The sequence below is a fragment of the Pseudomassariella vexata genome (genome assembly GCF_002105095.1).
Source record: "Pseudomassariella vexata strain CBS 129021 chromosome Unknown BCR38scaffold_4, whole genome shotgun sequence".
In the NCBI taxonomy this organism is placed as follows: domain Eukaryota; kingdom Fungi; phylum Ascomycota; class Sordariomycetes; order Amphisphaeriales; family Pseudomassariaceae; genus Pseudomassariella; species Pseudomassariella vexata.
This window is the reverse complement of record NW_024467959.1, coordinates 2233464-2250384: the sequence shown is the minus strand read 5'-3', so window position 1 is coordinate 2250384 and position 16921 is coordinate 2233464. Positions and strand designations below refer to the sequence as shown.

At 51.9% G+C, this 16921-nt stretch overlaps 3 protein-coding genes across 3 annotated transcripts; 1 reads left to right on the top strand and 2 right to left on the bottom strand.

Annotated features, from left to right (window-relative positions):
* Window positions 1-628: 628 nt before the first annotated feature.
* Window positions 629-3716, bottom strand: BCR38DRAFT_464697 (major facilitator superfamily domain-containing protein; the record flags this gene model as incomplete). The annotated part of the gene is made up of 5 exons (XM_040862678.1): window positions 629-958; window positions 1978-2245; window positions 2324-3260; window positions 3316-3545; window positions 3621-3716. The coding sequence occupies 5 exons, from the start codon at window positions 3714-3716 to the stop codon at window positions 825-827; spliced, it is 1665 nt and encodes a 554-aa protein (XP_040718209.1). The 3' UTR covers window positions 629-824.
* A 1184-nt stretch (window positions 3717-4900) lies between these two features.
* On the top strand, window positions 4901-6931 carry BCR38DRAFT_464696 (4-coumarate-CoA ligase; the record flags this gene model as incomplete). Its single annotated transcript, XM_040862677.1, has 4 exons — window positions 4901-4954; window positions 5015-5275; window positions 5345-6729; window positions 6851-6931. Exons 1-4 carry the CDS (start codon window positions 4918-4920, stop codon window positions 6929-6931), a joined length of 1764 nt encoding a protein of 587 aa, XP_040718208.1. The 5' UTR covers window positions 4901-4917.
* Window positions 6932-15412: 8481 nt separating this feature from the next.
* Window positions 15413-16921, bottom strand: BCR38DRAFT_483198 (uncharacterized protein; the record flags this gene model as incomplete). Its single annotated transcript, XM_040863594.1, has 2 exons — window positions 15413-16318; window positions 16379-16921. The coding sequence occupies 2 exons, from the start codon at window positions 16919-16921 to the stop codon at window positions 15413-15415; spliced, it is 1449 nt and encodes a 482-aa protein (XP_040718207.1).

Below are 16921 nucleotides of genomic sequence, written 5' to 3'. Positions count from 1 at the left end.
ACCTTTGTACAACACAAAAGTCGTCGTCGTGCTTCTTCTTCGACAACTACTGATGTTTCAACGAAAATCCATGAAAATCTCGACAACAAAGTACTTGTCCATAGGATAACAAATATTGAAAGTCAAACCTGGCACCTCCTTTAGCCTTCTTTCAACATCCTCAACCAAGCGGAATACGGTAGAAATAAGGCATCTCCAGAATGTCGGCAACAAACAGAAGTGCCATCTTAATCCCACCACACCACCTATGCAATTCTGAATTACTGAACCGCAAACAATCAATTGACGGGTGATACATTGACACTGACAGGTCGACCCACAGCTCCCGTTCAGATTTAATTCGTGCCTGCCCCCAACCATGGAGACAGCCCCCGGCATCAAATTCGAATGCTCTCACACCGGCGGCTGGCTCCCGATCCGCATCCAACGCGAACTACACATTCGACATCTCATCCCCACCAAACCCGACTCCAACATCCCACTCCCCTGCCCCGAATGCCTAGGCTCCCTCCCCGAAAAAGAAGCCAGCGACCTCGTCGTCGCGACACTAAAAGACATCGACCGCCAGCACAAGAGCTACCGACAAGAGGCGGCCGTTGAAAATAGGAGGCCACCCATCTTGGGGACTATGCGATTGATGCTGCTCCTGTATTACATCGCTACTTCGATGCGTCGCGCGCCCAGGAGGGAGTTGGTCCATGTTTTGCATTATTGGTGTCTCCAGGTATCGCGGATTTTCCGAGACAGAAAGACCAAGTACAGGAGGTTGTTGGAAGTTGTGCCTATGTTCTGCGGGGACTTCGTAAAAATGGACGTCGAAGCGATTATCGCTGCTGACCAGCGAGTCGACACGGAACAGTCGTTCTTGGAGCTGGCGAGGTTGAGGAAGATGATTGAGGTGTATGGTGAGGATATACACCGGCTCCCTGTCGATGGGAGGAACGAGACGAGGTCGAAGCTGCTGGATTTCGCGCGGAGGCTTGTGGATGCTTCGTTGGCATTTAGCGCGGTAATGTTGAGTCCGGCGCAGAGTCACAGGATGTTGAACATCAAGGCTTTGCAGGGGATTTGTGAGAATATGAGCAGGAAACCGGTGCTCAAAGAGGATGATGCGGCCCTAGGGAAAGCGATTATGGAGACGCGCGAGGAGTGCAGGGGATGGAAGATCGAAGTCCACACCTTGGAACGCATACGCGAGGCACGGCCGTCGGAGCCCTCTGAACTGAAGGCGTTTCTCAGTCAGGTAAAGGATGTCGAGCAAAGTTTTGAGGCATTATATAAGAAACATAGCCTCAAGGGAAAGCCTTGGTGTGATCCAAACCAGGAGGCGGAGGATAAGGTCAAGAAGAAGGGAGAAGGACTAAGAAAATCATTAGGTGTGACATCTAGTGGAGAGGTTATTGTGGAAGTTCTTATGACTAACCATTCTCATAGTTCTCAAGGAAGTCAGATGTAAAAATGGCGAAGAGTTATAACGGCAAGATGTTATTGCTGTCTCACTTCGGCGTCACAGCCGACGAGATCTGGTGGTTATTACAGTTAGCGATCCTCTTGAATCACATGCAAAACGAAAGGGAAGAAACCTGCCTTCGAGGACAGTTCAACAGTTCAAACTTTTCAACGCTATCGAAGGCTATGAGAGGTCTACCAACTGGTGGCCTGGGTATAATGCAGGCATCGTCGCGAAAACCCCCAGATTCCAACCTATTTACACAGGAACCATGGAGACTATATAATCCCAAAGGCGGATATGTGCGTTTTCGTATTGTGCCTGTGTCCGCATCGCCAGACGCCGCGCCCAATATTGTCCAGCCCCGGCTGTGACATCGAATCCAAGCCCAACAACACATCCAAAAAGAGAAACCAAACAACTGCAAAGCAAACAAAGAAGGAACAAAAATGCCACCTTCAGATAACCATCAAGCATCCTTCAAACAGTGGGGTGGTTTGCCGAAGGCCCGACAATAGCCCCAGGACCGTCATCGTGGAGCCGCTCCGCCATCTTGGACTTGTGACGGAGATTCTTGCCGCAGAAGTAGATGCTCATGGCAGCGGCGACGAGGAGGAAGGCAACAGCGGCAAGAACGGTGTTGGCGATCTGGAGGTGGAACATGGCGGTATCGGGGTTGCTCTTGAAGGCCTCGTAATAGGGGATGGCGGCCCAGGTCAAGACACCGGCCAAAAGGTCACGGGCGAAGCCGTTGCCGCCAGTGGCGGAGGCGGAATACTCACCGTAAGCAGCGACCTGTGATGGCAGAAATTAGTAGGCGGTCAATCGAATAAGAAGGTGTAAGAACGATCCAAATGGCTCGGTGTGACTTACCATGTAGTCAATAGTACCCATGTAGATAGCAAAGTTGGCAACACCGATGATAGCAGTGGCGATGACAGGCAAGATCCAGTGAAACGTCAAACTGTCGCTGAACCAGGCAAAGAGCACAAGACCGATGGGCAGGCAAGGGGCAGTGTAGCACATCCACCAGAGACGTGACTCGAACATGGCGAACTCGCTGTCCGGCTTCCTCTGTCTCATCTTGATGTTCTTCCGAATCGCCCCGATGAAAGTGGCGTACGCTAACAGGTACCCCAGGCCAATAGCAATGAACGTCAGTCCCAGCGCCGGTGGGCCGAAGTTCCAGAGGCCGTAAACGAGTCTGAAGGACTGGAAACCCATGAAGATCAGCGCGTCGCTGAAGCCGGAGAGCAGCGACAGAGCCAGGACGATGGGCTCGGTTACGAACATCTTGAAGGGCCGGATCCAGATCTGCATGACCTTCTTGGGGGGCAGCCTCTCCCTCCAGCTCTCGCCCTCGCTAGGCCCAACGATATTGTCGTTTCCGGTCTGCTTGCGCAGCTTCTCGGCGTGCGCGTTCAGGAGCGAGGTGGTGCGAGTCTCGGGGACAATGAAGGCGTGCAGGAGCTGGACGACGAGACCGACGAGGATCTGCAGCCAGATGCTCCACCGCCAGGCGAGGTGTTCCTCGACGAAGCCGCCGATGATGGGGCCGAAGATGGATCCACCCACCGAGGCTAGGACCACAAACGCGACGGCGTACTGTTGGTCATTGGCGCGGTACATGTCGGCGACGATTCCCAGAGTGATGCTGCCGCCGGCGGAGAAGAGACCGCCAAGGCAGCGGAAAGCGAGTATGGTGGCGAAGTTGGGGCCAATGGCTACGGGGATGGCGGCGAGGTTGACGAGGAAGAGAGACAGTTGCAGGATGATCCAGCGGCCGATTTCTTCAGACCAGGGGGCCCAGCTGGGAAATAAGTCAACACGGTGCGTTGTGCGAAGGCACGGGATAAAACACCTACAGCTCACATCCAAAGGCGTAGAGTACTAGAAACAGTCCAGCACCGCTACGAGCGTCCTGCTCACTAACGCCAAACTCCTTCGAGATGCCCTTCTGGCCATTGGAATACAATGACGTGTTGAAGTTCATGGAACATTGCACGAGGAAGACGACAATCAGGATTTTCCATTTTTTCCAAGTAGAAAAAGCATATCCTAGTATTTCGGGGTTGCTGACCTCGGTAAGAATAGTCTTGGCCTGGCTGGACTCACTGAACCGAGTGTCGTCCTCTTCCTTGACTGAGAGTTCCTCCTTCCCTGGGCCTACTGGGCTAGCAATCTCATACGTGGCTATCTCGAAACTGTTACCATGCTGTTGTGCTCGAGAAGCATGCGTTAAATTGTTAGTTATCGGAGAAGACATTGCGTAGGTCGTTGGGATGCGGAGAAAACCGATGTGGTCACAATTGGTCGATGAAAAGAATCATCGGAGAAAGATGAACCTGGGGGAAGGCCTCACTACTTATAGAATTTCGAGAGACCCAGAGCAATGGACCAGAATTCAATTTCTTGTCACGCGGCCATTGGATTAAGTAATGAGCCAAAGGAACCCCCCCACAAACATCGTGCCCATGGCTGCTGGGAAGGTTCTGAGGCGTACGCACCCCATCCCGCCGTGGAGTGTGGGGGAACACAATATTTCTATTGCTTTTTTTTGTAGAACTGAGTGCTATAGAGGCTGGAAGGCCCAGTCCCAACCTCAGCGCAGGCGGGAGACTGGAAGATCGCGTCCATAGCCTTTCCAGGATCATAAGGATAATTTATGTTTCCATCCAGTCACCATATTGCCAGAATAGCCGAAGCAGGGACTGAATTTCTCTGCCAAATATCAATTCTGTGCGAGGAAAACACGTGGGATTTAGGTTTGGAATTCACCTGGATATAGCAAGCCGTAGAGCATGACCCACGGCCGTCGGGGACTAGCAGACTCGATCGAGCTTCTAGAGCAGCTTAGCATATCCATCTGTCCAGGTACAAGAGGTTCTCACGTGTCAACCTGGTGGGCATCTAATATTGATATCGCCTGGTGGGCGGCACGTTGTGTAAGGATATTGTTTGACTACAAGGTTTGTGTTTACGAAATAATTTGTCAAGACATATGTGTTTCCAAGAGAGGGAATCGTCGATTGAAAATTCGGCGTCCAGTGCTACTGGCATGGGGAGCTCTGAGGGCGGCGGACTAGTCAGATGACCTGGGTGGAAGGGCGTGAAGAAGATTGAGGCACTTTTTGGACAAGCAGATCTGGACAAACCCAATTTGGGATGAAGTTGAGGCATTTGCTGTTAGTTTAGTCGCAAGTATCTGTATTAAATGCCATGTATGTAGATAAAAGCAAGGCTTGGCCCTTTTAATACATACATGCTCATCCGGCCACAGTATGCAATTACTAATAGTGTGTTCGCTCGCCAGGTTCTCCATACCCCATACCCCATACCCCGCACCCCACAATCCAACGATGATGCGGTTATTCCATCCCCGGCGCTTGATGAAGGGATGTATGCACGGCGTCCTTCTCACATCCTGAACTTGTCGTATTGTTCGTTTCTTGGGTTTCACGACAAGTATGGTGCTTTGGAAATCGCCTCATCCCGATCTTGCGAGTATGATGTCGAACGAGAGCCTTTTCAACGCGTACTGCGACTGACTACTTAACCGTACAGTCCCGACTGACATCACGACATGGGAGTGGGCATTTGAATCCGCGGTTTTCTCGCCACTTCAACAACCCTCGCCTGACTTGGGTAGTTACTGCAATGCAGTCACCAGGGAGAGACTCGATTTTGCACAGGTTAAGGAAAAGGCTACGAAGCTGAGCACTATCTTAGTCCGTAACTATGGACTCAAGTCACAGGAGACTGTCACGCTGTTTAGCACAAACACAATCTGGTACCCGGTGGCAATGTGGGCAACTGTGAGAGCAGGTAGGTGGCCGAGGCGGTCGGGGGCGCAATATCTGCCATGACGCTCACCAATACCCTTCATGGGAAAAGGGGGTCGAGTTAACGGAGCCTCGCCTTCGTACACGGTCGAAGAAATGAAGCAGGCGCTGAAGACGGCAGAGGCCAAGTTACTCATGACTTTGCCGAGCTCCTTGGAAGTGGCTATCGCTGCCGGCAAAAGTGTCGGCATGCCCAAGTCCCACGTCCTACTTCTCGAGGGGTCGGCTCCCGGTTTCACTAACATTCAGGAACTTATCGCGCAGTACGAAATTCAGGGATTGAAACCGGAGCTTCCATGGTTTATTCCACCTGGAAAGACGAACAAGGACATCTGCGGATACCTCAATTTCAGTTCGGGCACCACTGGACTACCCAAAGCTGTCATGCTGTCTCATCACAATGTCATAGCTCAGTGTCAACAACTGCAACAACTCCAGGTTCTCCCCTCGGACGGATCCAGGTACCGCATCTTGGCCGTGATGCCCTTATTCCACATCACGGGACTAGTGCGCTTCTGCCACTACCCCGTCTTTCTGAACGGCGACTCCATCATGCTTCCGAAATTCACGATGGACCAAATGCTGAAATCCATCATAGAATACCGTATCGAGGAGTTGATCCTCGTGCCACCAATCATAGTGCGCATGGTCCGAGACCCAGTCGTCGACAAGTATCTCCCGGACCTGAGACGTGTGGTAAAAAGGTGGTCTTCTGGCTCTGCCCCTTCATCTCCAGAGATCATTGAGCAATTGCATGCGAAGTTTCGAGACACAGGCTTCCGTCAGGGTTACGGAGCCACTGAATCGACGGCTTGCATTTCCTCCCATCCGCCGAGTCACTTTGACTACCAATATGCCAAAAGCGCTGGCATTTTGGTTGCGAATACATTCGCCAAAGTCATTTCTCTGGAGGATCCCACCATACTTTTGGGTCCGGGTGAAACGGGCGAAATATGCGCCAAAGGACCTCAAATCGCTATGGGATACTTGGGCAACGAAGCTGCGACGAAAGAGTCATTTGATGATGAAGGCTACTTGCACACCGGTGACGTGGGCCACATCACCACAGAAGGCCTCATCTACATCGAAGACCGAATCAAAGAAATGATCAAAGTCAAGGGCCTGCAAGTACCACCGGCTGAGCTGGAAGATTCTCTGCTTAGCCACCCAGACGTGGAAGAGTGCGCCGTCCTCGGCATCCCGGACTCATACACGGGTGAGCGACCGAAGGCCTTCGTTGTTCTTAAGCAGGGAGTATGGCCAAGCGTCGAAATGGGGAGAAGGCTCTTGGATATTGTCATGAAGAGAAAGGTTCGCTATAAGTGGCTCGTTGAGATTGAGTTCACGGACTCCATTCCGAGGAATGGGGCGGGGAAGCTCCTGAGGAGGGTATTAAAGGGCATGGATCAGGATAAGAATAGGGTGAAAGGCTTGCGTGTGAGTGATGCAAAGGAGGAAAGGGCGAAGCTGTAAATTCGGTTGAGAATACTGTTAATAGCTTACAGGCAAATAATTGTATCAAGTCAATCTTGTATACAAACATTTATTTCTATTCTAGGTCGGTCGTCAATGGTGTTATCGCTTGCCTCCCTCACTAGCACCAGATGCCTCGGGTGCCCGGACGTCTGGGGCTTGTTAGAGACCCGGATGGCAAGAGTGAAGCCAAAAGTCGCGTGGCTGATGATGAAGTCAAGGATTTTCCTCGCCACTGTCACTTGACTTGAATGAATAAAGCATATGTCTGCAGTACAAGGCGCGCGGTAGAGAGGTGACGTTAGGAAACAATCAAAACGTCAATGCACGGCAGCGTGAAAATTCAACAACCAATCGATGCAAAGAATGGTGCAGCACAGGCTACACTATCTTGATAGGTATAGTGCACGGATATGGACGTTGTGTTCTTACGAAACTATCGTAATAGGCCCGTATATTGTTAGTGCGATGCGACCTTACTGGAGGTGTTGATAATGTGACAAGGAGCGGTAAAGGTAACACAGTCCCCAAGTCAGGCAACATTTATAGTCCCAAAAGAACCGTTAACTATTCAACTTCCTTAATTAGGTCCGCAGGTTAGCAAGGCTTGCGCTGAGACGAAGAGACGACGGCGGGACTACCTCCAGGCAAGGTCGCAGACCAACTGGGACGAATATACAAGAGCCGGCCAAAAACAACGGCTCGAAATCAGCGAAGCGCAGACGCGTAACTGGCACGAGAAGCTCGAGGGGACGGCGAAGGATCACAAAAGCCTGTGGGCACTGCAGAGGTGGGCTAGGCTACGGAGCTGGGCCCCCCCTGAGGCCCACGGCTTGCCAGATCTCCGGAGGGACGCCGGCGACACGCTTACAGCACGTACACATGATGAGAAGGCAAAATTACTAGCTGAGAGGTTCTTCCCAGACCCGTATATAGATCTATCGGACCTCGATCGCGGCCTATTACAGACGAGACCAGAGCTGAACGTCCCTAGGGAGGTGACCACAATGGATATCGAGTCTATCATCAAAGGAACGGCTGCTCGGAAGGCTCCCGGCGACGACCTGATCCCCACTGGCCTGCTAAAGGCCTGCGGTGAACCCCTATGGGAGATCCTAGCGGATCTGGCAACAGCTAGCTTTAGGCTGGGGTACTACCCGGAGCGCTTCCGCTCAGCGAGGGTGGTTATTATCCCTAAGCCTAATAAAACGACAGCTCAGAAGCAGACCCCTGGCGGCTGGCGCCCCATTGCCCTGCTTAGCACGGTAGGGAAGGTAATAGAGACGGCGATGAGCCAGCGTATCACCAAAGTAGCTGAGGCGGCCGGCCTACTACCAAACGGCCAAATGGGTAACCGCGCTGGGAGGTCCACCGAACTGGCAATACGTATAGTTGAGGACGTGGTCTATACGGCGTGGAGACGCGGGGGCATCGCCTCGCTGCTACAGCTAGACATCAAGGGGGCATTCGATACGGTCAATTACAGACGGCTGATTTCCATATTAGCCCGGAAAGGCTACCCGGAGTGGGTTCAGGAGTGGGTACGCAGCTTCGTGGAGGATAGAACGGTACGCCTCCGGTTCGATGGCAAGGAGTCAGAGCCAATCCCCCTACGAGCTGGCGTCCCCCAGGGGTCACCGCTATCCCCGATACTGTTTATATTATACATTTCAACGCTGTACGAGGAGCTAGCGGAGCAGCATCCACTACTTTTAGTAGTCGGGTTCGCGGACGACACGAACCTGCTAAGCGTCGGCACCGATCCAGACACGACCTGCCGCCGGTTGGAGAGCGCATGGGCTACGTGTCAGCGGTGGGCAGTGAGGCACGGGATGGAGTTCGCTCCTGACAAGAGTGAGCTAATGCACTTTACTAGGGCCCGAGAGCCCTTGCCGCAAAGTATTCGCTTTGGGGACGCCACAGTGTCGCCGGTAGTCTCAGCCAGGTTCCTAGGAGTCTGGTTCGACCGCAAACTGACGTGGCACGCCCATGTTGAGCGTGTTAAAACAAAAATGGCAACTCAAAAGCTAGCCCTGACAAAGCTAGTCAATATGTCGTGGGGCTGCGATCTTATACGGGCGAGGCTGTTATATACGGTGGTTATCCGTAGCGCGATTGCCTTCGGGGCGACTGCGTGGCATACTATAAGTGAGGAACCGGCAGGGCCAGCTAAGAGCCTGATGGGGATACAGAACGAGTGCCTCCGGGTAGTCTGTGGTGCCCACAAAGCGACGCCGGTTCGCCACCTGGAAGCAGAAGCAGCAATCCCGCCACTAGACCTCTATCTTAGTGCCCGGGCTGCTAAGTTTGAAGAACGGCTACGGCTTAGCGGGAAGAGAAATCTGCTTCGCAGCGCGAGCGCTAAAGCGTCACATATACTCCGGCAGGATAGGCCGGCGAAGAGGAAGCAGGCGTCGCAGCTACTCCGACCGGCAGGGTACACTATGGAGAAGGAGGCCCGGGGCTCCGAGTGGATGAGTGAGGAAAAGGAGGTCCCGGCTGCCCTCCTCGACCACTGGAGCAAGAGATGGCTCACCGGAGCAGAGCATCACGATCGCCAGCGACGCGCTATCGCTGAGGAACCGGAGGGCCCTTCGATGCAGATACCGAAAGGGGGCAAGTATTTCGGCCTGAACCGACTGGAGGCGTCTACGCTGTGCCAGATCAGGACGGAAAAAATAGGACTAGCAGCCTTCTTATTCAAGACAGGGGCTTTTGGCGTGTACTCGCCGCTATGCCGCTGTGGCGATGCCCCTGAGACGGCAGAGCACGTAATCCTCTTTTGCAACCAGTAGTTAGTGGGACTATTGTAAGATGGCTGCTAGGGACGGGTCGGACAGCTTCAAGGCCCAGATAGCATCGATCTTCTCAGGGGGGACTTTGTTGGTAGGTTGAGAACCAACGTAGTATGGTAGTGAACGCAACGCAGTCGCCAATAGGGCGAACCGACGACGCAGCGTATGTATTTAGTCCAGCCATTAGGGCACGGTTTGACATACGGGAGTACTAGTAGAGGTACCGGGGGCTTTGAGCCTACGGCGTATTTAATAATAATAATAATAATAATTAGGTCGCGGGCTTAGAGACTGAACTTTGAGTAACACAATGTTTTTAGTGGGGTTTAATACGAGATATACGAACACATGATCAAACTCAACCAATCTACGGCGTATCTATAACCTTTGCCGCAACCAGCAAGGAATATATGTACCAACAGGAACAACTTGGATTTTGCTGGAGTATAAGTTTCTACTACCCGTGCCACGCCCACCTTTTTTTGATTTCGCCGAAGCTCATTAACTAAAGTTAGTGCTAGACATTAAGTTCGCTAGGACAGTAAGTTCGCCAGATTTCGCAAATATCCATTATTAAACTACTTGTAGAATTTCGGGTTGGAAGTGAGGTTCAATTCTCTACATGCTGCTTGTCTGGACAATCTGAACTATATACATAGGTAGAGTTTACTCCGCCTCCAGCGCTGTTTCAGGTGCATTTCGGACACCTGTATATCTCCAAGCGAGTGCAGTACTAGATACTAAATATTGCTGACACTACTATTTAACTACTAAAATAACTGAATTTTGGTAATTGCGATAGCTTCACGTCTACACGATATCGTTCAATACTCCCTAGAACATCCGGAAGTCCTAAAAACGAAGGTAGTAGCCGCTTTCGAAGTTAAACGCGTGTGACGACTGACACATGGACGATAAGCAGGGACATCCTGACATGGCCTGCCCTGATCTGGACGAGCGCGTTCCCCTTATAATAGGAGAACTGCCAGACATACTTGTAACCCTTTCCTTCTCTTTCTTCCCTAGTTTAGTATTCAACAATAGAGATGCACTGATATGCAACCTTGATTCGTACCTATGTGCCTCTGCCTCGTTACAGGTATACGGAACAATCGGAGGAACTAGTGCTCTACGGCTCCGACTCCGGGCTCTAGCTATCTATATAACGGGCAGGTGTCCGGGAAGAAGATAGAGAGGGCAGAGATCAATGAACCATTGCGGGCACCCCTACCTGAGACTACCCGTGATCGCCAGTGACCACCGGTGCTACGCAGGAGGGACGCCCATTACTCACCTCCACTCCGTACTATTGCCTTCGGCCTAGCCGTACCCTGACAGAAAGTGAAGTCGTTAATGTCAGGGTCGTGTATGGGGGTACCAGTAGTTTATTGTTGTAGCACGAAGAATGGAACATCAGCCAGCTCGTGCAGTACCAATATACATGCGGTGCACGGCCCTAGCCCCGTGACAGATGCCCCCCTCTAAACAACGTCATCTCGGCGTTGAATATAAGACCAATTCCTCCTACAAGATATATGTAGACACGTATTCCCCCTTTTCGTATTTATGAAACATTGTAAAATCGGCGCTCGCGCTGTCGCCTGTTTCCTTTTTGCTTTGCCTGTTCCTCAAGGTATTCAATGTACATGCGAGGTCGTGGTTTATTGGGATGCTTAGCATAAAACTCAGCGAGTTGATCCCAGCAGCCCCTAAAGTTTTCAGCTTCTTGCCAGTCGGCACGAGCCTCGCTCCATTGAACCAGGTAGCTGATATTTACTCTACCGCGTTGTGCTAGTATATCAGTAAACTCGAACTCCACTCGGTCTTCCTCCAAGTCGTCATGGTTCACCAAAACCGATTTCTGGACCGGTCTTTCGTTGAGCGATATTGGCCAGGCAAAGGGTCGTCGAGGGCCTTAGTCAACTTGCTGTGGTGAAAGACTGGGTGGATTTTGGAGCCTTCCGGAAGCTTTAGTCTACATGCAGACTTGTATGCTTTTTCAACCTCATATGGCCCCTTCCGCTTGGAGTCGAACTTCTTCGACGGCCGAGTTGTCTTAATGTCTCTTGTGTCCAAAAACACTATATCGCCCTCTTCGAAACGGGCTGCTTTGCGTGAGGCGTTGGTGTAGCGTGCTTGCGTTTCCTGGGCGTCCGCCATAGCCGTGCGTAAGTAGTTGGTCATGGCCTCAAATCTATCCGCCATGGCGTTAGCCTCGAAATAATCTTCCCTCTGCTTTTTGGTCATCTTGGGAGGTCGGGGGCCGGTAGGTTCACTTCCTAGCCGGGGATGGAAGAAGTAATTCGCGTAGAACGGCGAGATGCCGGTGCTCTCGGACGTTGCGTTGTTGATTGCGAATTCCGCTAGGGGAGCCACCGGGCCCAGTCGTCTTGGAGATAAGATGTATAGCTTCTAATGTAGGCTTCCATTCCTGCATTGGCGTTCTCCTCAGGGTGATGAGCTGAAGACGGCCTCAATTCAGTGCCGAGTCGTCTAGAGAGTTGACGCCAGAACAGTGAGAGGAATTGAGCACCCCTATCGCTAACGATTGTCAGAGGTGTACCGTGGAGGCTCCAGACTCTGTCGACGAATCCATCTACCAGGTCCAACACTTCAAGCGATTTCACCGGAACAAAGTGTCTCATCTTCGTCAGGCGGTCAACAACGACGAGTATATTGCAATACTTGACGCCCCTGTAGTGGAATTCCGGTAGGTCTACGACATAATCAATAGAGATATCCTCCCATGCGTGTTCAGGCACGGGAAGTGATTGAAGGAGTCCCAACTTGGCTGACCTAGAGGGCTTTGACCGCAGGCACTGGTGACAGTTCCTCACGAACTATGCAATGTCCTTGTGCATGTTGATCCATATGTAGGTGCACCGAACCAGCTCTGCTGTTTTGGTACGACCCGGGTGGCCGGCTGTTGGAGCCGTATGGGAGCGTCGAATAACTTGGAGAATCAAGTCGTCATCATCAGGGATGAACAATCTGCCATCACAATAGATACGGTCCCTAATGACCTTACAGTCCTTGATAGTAATGCGCTGGAGCTGTGCTCGGATTGGTTTAGGCCAATTGCGCTTCGAGTTCTGTAAGGCCTGTTTCATCAGAGTAATATCTGCGGATGTATCACATGCTTGTTCAATCAGGTCATCAATCGGGATATCGTCATAGTCGAGCACCCGCGTGTACAGTCGCAGCTCATCGATACGTTCGTCATCAGATTCGATGCAATCGAGGGCAGTTAAGTGGAACTTGACGCCCTGCTCCAGCTTAGCATCTGGTAGCAGTTGCTGCTTTCTATAATCAAGGCGTTGGTCGTCAGCAGAGTCTGGGGTGGTTTCCGGCATGAGACTCAATGCGTCTGGTTTTCGGAGCGAGCCCCTGATCGGTAAACGATGGTGAAATTGAATTGTGCCAGAAACTCCGCCCATCGCGCTTGTCGTTGGTTTAGCTGCTTCGTTGTCATGAAGTATTGTAAGTTCTTGTGATCGATAAATATGTCGAAGTGTGTCAATCCTTGAAGCTCAGGGCGCCACTCTTCCAGACACTTGATGATGGCGAGAAGTTCTTTGTCGTAAATTTCGTAGTTACATTCTTGAGCAGTATGCTTCGAGGAATAGTATACCACTGGGCGCACCTGTCCATCGTCGCCGATCTGAGATAATATGCCCCCCGAAGCCCAATCAGAAGCATCTGTTTCCAGTATGCTCTTCCGAGATGGGTCGAAATATGCTAGGACTGGCGCAACGGTAAAGGCGTGTTTGAGGCTGGTAAAGGCTGTTTGGCACTCAGGAGTCCAGCACCAGTCCTTAGCCGCCGTAAGGGATGTCAGGAGTCTAGCGATCTTCGAGTATCCCTTGATGAATCGGTGGTAGTAGTTAGCGAAGCCTAAAAATCTTTGCAATTCTTTGAGCCGGCCACGCTCTACCGTATCAGGGGATCGCCATTCGAGCACGGTGGTCCATTGAGATGCCGTCGGCGCCAATGATTAACCCTAGGTACTTGGTCTTCTGGACGTGAAATTCGCATTTATCAATATCAAGTTGGAGGCCTGCTTCGGAAAGCCTCTTGATAACTTCATCGACTTGCTTGACGTGTTCGTTCAAAGACTCAGAGAAGATAAGAACGTCGTCGAGGTACGCGGAGCAGTATTGATCGAGAATATCATGAAGAGATTTATTAATGTAATCTTGGAAATAAGCGGGAGCGTTACACAACCCGAAGGGCGTTACCGGGCACTCGAACAACCCGTAACGTGTAATAAACGTTGTTTTCCATTCATCTCCTTCGGCAATGCGTATTTTGTTGAATGCCGCAACAACATCCAACTTTGTAAACCACTTAGCTTGCCGTATACGATCGAGCGTGTCGTGTACCAGTGGCAATGGGAAGCGATTGAGGATTGTGATCTCATTGAGGCCACGGTAGTCCTGGCAAATACGCACTCCGCCACCGGGTTTCCTTGCCAGGAGGATCGGTGCCGCTCCAGAGGATGTAGATCGTCGTATGAAGCCATTGTCTAGCTGCTCGTCTAGCCAGGCCTTGATGACTTTGTTCTCATCGGCACTAAACGGTCTAAACTTATGTTACGGTGGGGTCGTTCCCTCTTTAAGATGAATCTTCGTATCGGACGCCCTGTGTGGTGGCAGTTCGTCTGCCTTCTGTTTCAAGAAGGCGTCAACCTGGTGGTGGTATTGAGGCGGTATCCGTTGCTTGAGCTGGTCGAGTGTATATGGGGTCTTGTTCTGTTTTTGATAAACCGGTCGATATCATTCTGCGTGATTCGATTTAGCACAATTTGGTCGAGGTAATCGTCGGCGAACTCGTGCAATTCTGATGGTAGGCGTTCTTTGGCCTCGATAGGTGTGATGTTGCCCTGGAGGACGTCACGGCATACGTCGTCTGGGATGTCGTTCCAATTAATATCTGGCGTGTCACTGTTTCGGAGGAGATCCTGTAGCGTGGTCCAGTGTGCTGTCACTCCTTTCTGCCGGCAGAACGTAGCCATTGAGGTGGCTTGCAGTATTCTGAGCTGGAGAGAGCTGTCACCCCCGCTAGATAACTCGATGGGCGGTGGTTTGTCTAACTGTTTGAAGCGTATTTTCCGTGGTTGCCGATGGCCGCCCTTACGTAGGGGTGGCCCTCCCGTAAGACGTACAGCCCACGCATCTGGAATATGTCTAAACCCTGCCGCTGCGGGCCCCCCTGTAATCGGTATATCGTATTCATCGTCAATGAACTCCGGGTCCCCTTCGTAAGCGTCGCCTATGGCGAGGGGCTCGCGGATTAATTGTTGCTGGTCGTCGGAGACTCGGTCAGCAGCCCTTCTACAGTAAGTAGTCTCGTCAACTGCCGGGAGTGGGGAGCGGTTAACGACGACTCCTTGGACGGCCGTGGTCTCGCGTCGGTAAAGGCATTCAAGCACGCAAGCGGTTTTATCAAAGAAAACTGTATTCGTCTGCCAGTCAATGGTTGGGTTATGATATTGAAGCCAGGGGAGGCCGAGGATGATGTCGACGTTGAGTTTAGTGATGAACATCTCCAAGGGCTCGATGTGGGTGCCGATTTGCAGCCAAACCTGGGCTTTGTGTGTAACGTGACCTGATGAGCTCGAAGAGTCGTCGGCCATCAAGAGCTGCCGTGGTTTGTCAAGAGGGATCAAGTCAAGTCCCACCCGTTGCGCATGTTCTAAGTCAATGAAGGCTTTACCAGAACATCCAGAGTCTATCATTGATGTAGTAAGTTGTCGCCGAATACCTACGTGTATCAAAGAGAGTAATGAGAGGCTTTTTGCTCCCATCTGTGTCAAGTGTAATGGCTTAGCTATTTCATGTGAAGAAGGACATTTATGCTTCTGCTCGCGGCATTGAGCAGAAGCTACTCGTTTCCGCTTCCTCGATGCCGCTGCTTTCTTCCGGGCGGTCCTGCTCTCCTCCGATTCGCTGGCCTGTGTAGGGGTTGAAGGCAACGGGTCCGAAACCGAAGTCCATATGGTTGACTGTGAAACCTCCTCCAGCACTGGCGCCAGAATGAGCTCCGCGGTTTCGGTGGCCGCCGCCACGATCACCCCGATTCACATTGGTGCCACCTTGCCAAGGACCCCAGCCGCCTCCGTTGAAGCCTCCGTTATTGTAAGCGTTATAGGCGTTCCATCCACCATAGTCGCCTCTGCCTCTTCCCTGGCCTCGACCGCGGCCCCTCTGCTGGTTACCGTCGTAGCCTCGAAGAGGACAGCTGCGCCAGTAATGGGTTCCGTCGCCGCAGCCATGGCAGAGGCTTTTGTTCTTGCGGTAGTTATACATTTTGCGGTTTATGCCACGTCCGCCGGCCTTCTGAATGATGCTGTTGATCTTGTCGATTTCCATAGCGTCTGGGTCTTTTGGGGTTTGATTCTGCGTGTTCCCTCTATTGCCTTCTCTGTCGTTGCCGCCAGCGTTACGAGTCTTGAGGCGCTGCTGATTATCGAAGAGGGTAGAATACAGATGTACCCAGGCAGTAACGTCATCAGGGGCGGGTGTAGAGACTTGTAGCGCGACAGCGTTTGCGAGGTCATCACTAACCTTGTGGGAGAGTTGAGTAACCTTGCTTGAATTGTCATACTTGAGAAAAGCGTGGTACTGGCAGAACTTTCCGTAAAATTCGGGCCAAGAGAGTCCTCCCATACGGAGAGTACTCAAAGCGTCTTCAGCGTCTTTGACGGGATTGGTGACGTCATATATCGCGCCGAGAGCTTTCAGTATATCGTCGAGAGACTGCCACTGTCACTGGTGGAAAGGGATTCCGTCGGCAACAGCGAGAAGGATTCCAGACACCATATCAGCCGCAGATCCATTGGTTCGGGAGGCCGCGTACTTGATTTTTGATTCTTCCGTAGGGTAGTCATCGGTGTCCTCGTCTAACTTGTAGATCAGACTATTCTTCCATGCTCGGAAGGCACGCTGTCGTTCGCCGCTCTGGACGTTCTGATCTCCGCTGAACTTCTCAACGTGGTCCTGGGCCTTCTTCTTACCAGGGCCTGCTGGTCTGGCAGCTCTGGCGGCACTGGCCTCAGCGGACGCCTCCATGAAATGAGCTGTCAGTTTGTTGAAGTTCGTTTGGAGATTGTCGGCACGCGCTTTGTGCATTGCCACCTCGCTGGAGAGGAAATTGCTGTGAGAAATGCCATTCTCAAGGAAGGAAAATAAGAGGGTGACTAACTTGGAGCGCGCCTCGGGTTGCTCGGTGCTATTGTAGACCTCCGTGAGGATCTGGAATAGCTCGGCGTTTGCCGCGTTGTTGCAAAATACGTCATGAGTGGCCGGGTACTCAGTAAGGAGCACGCCGTCCAAGGTGACAGGGTTGCTGCCCGTGTCCAT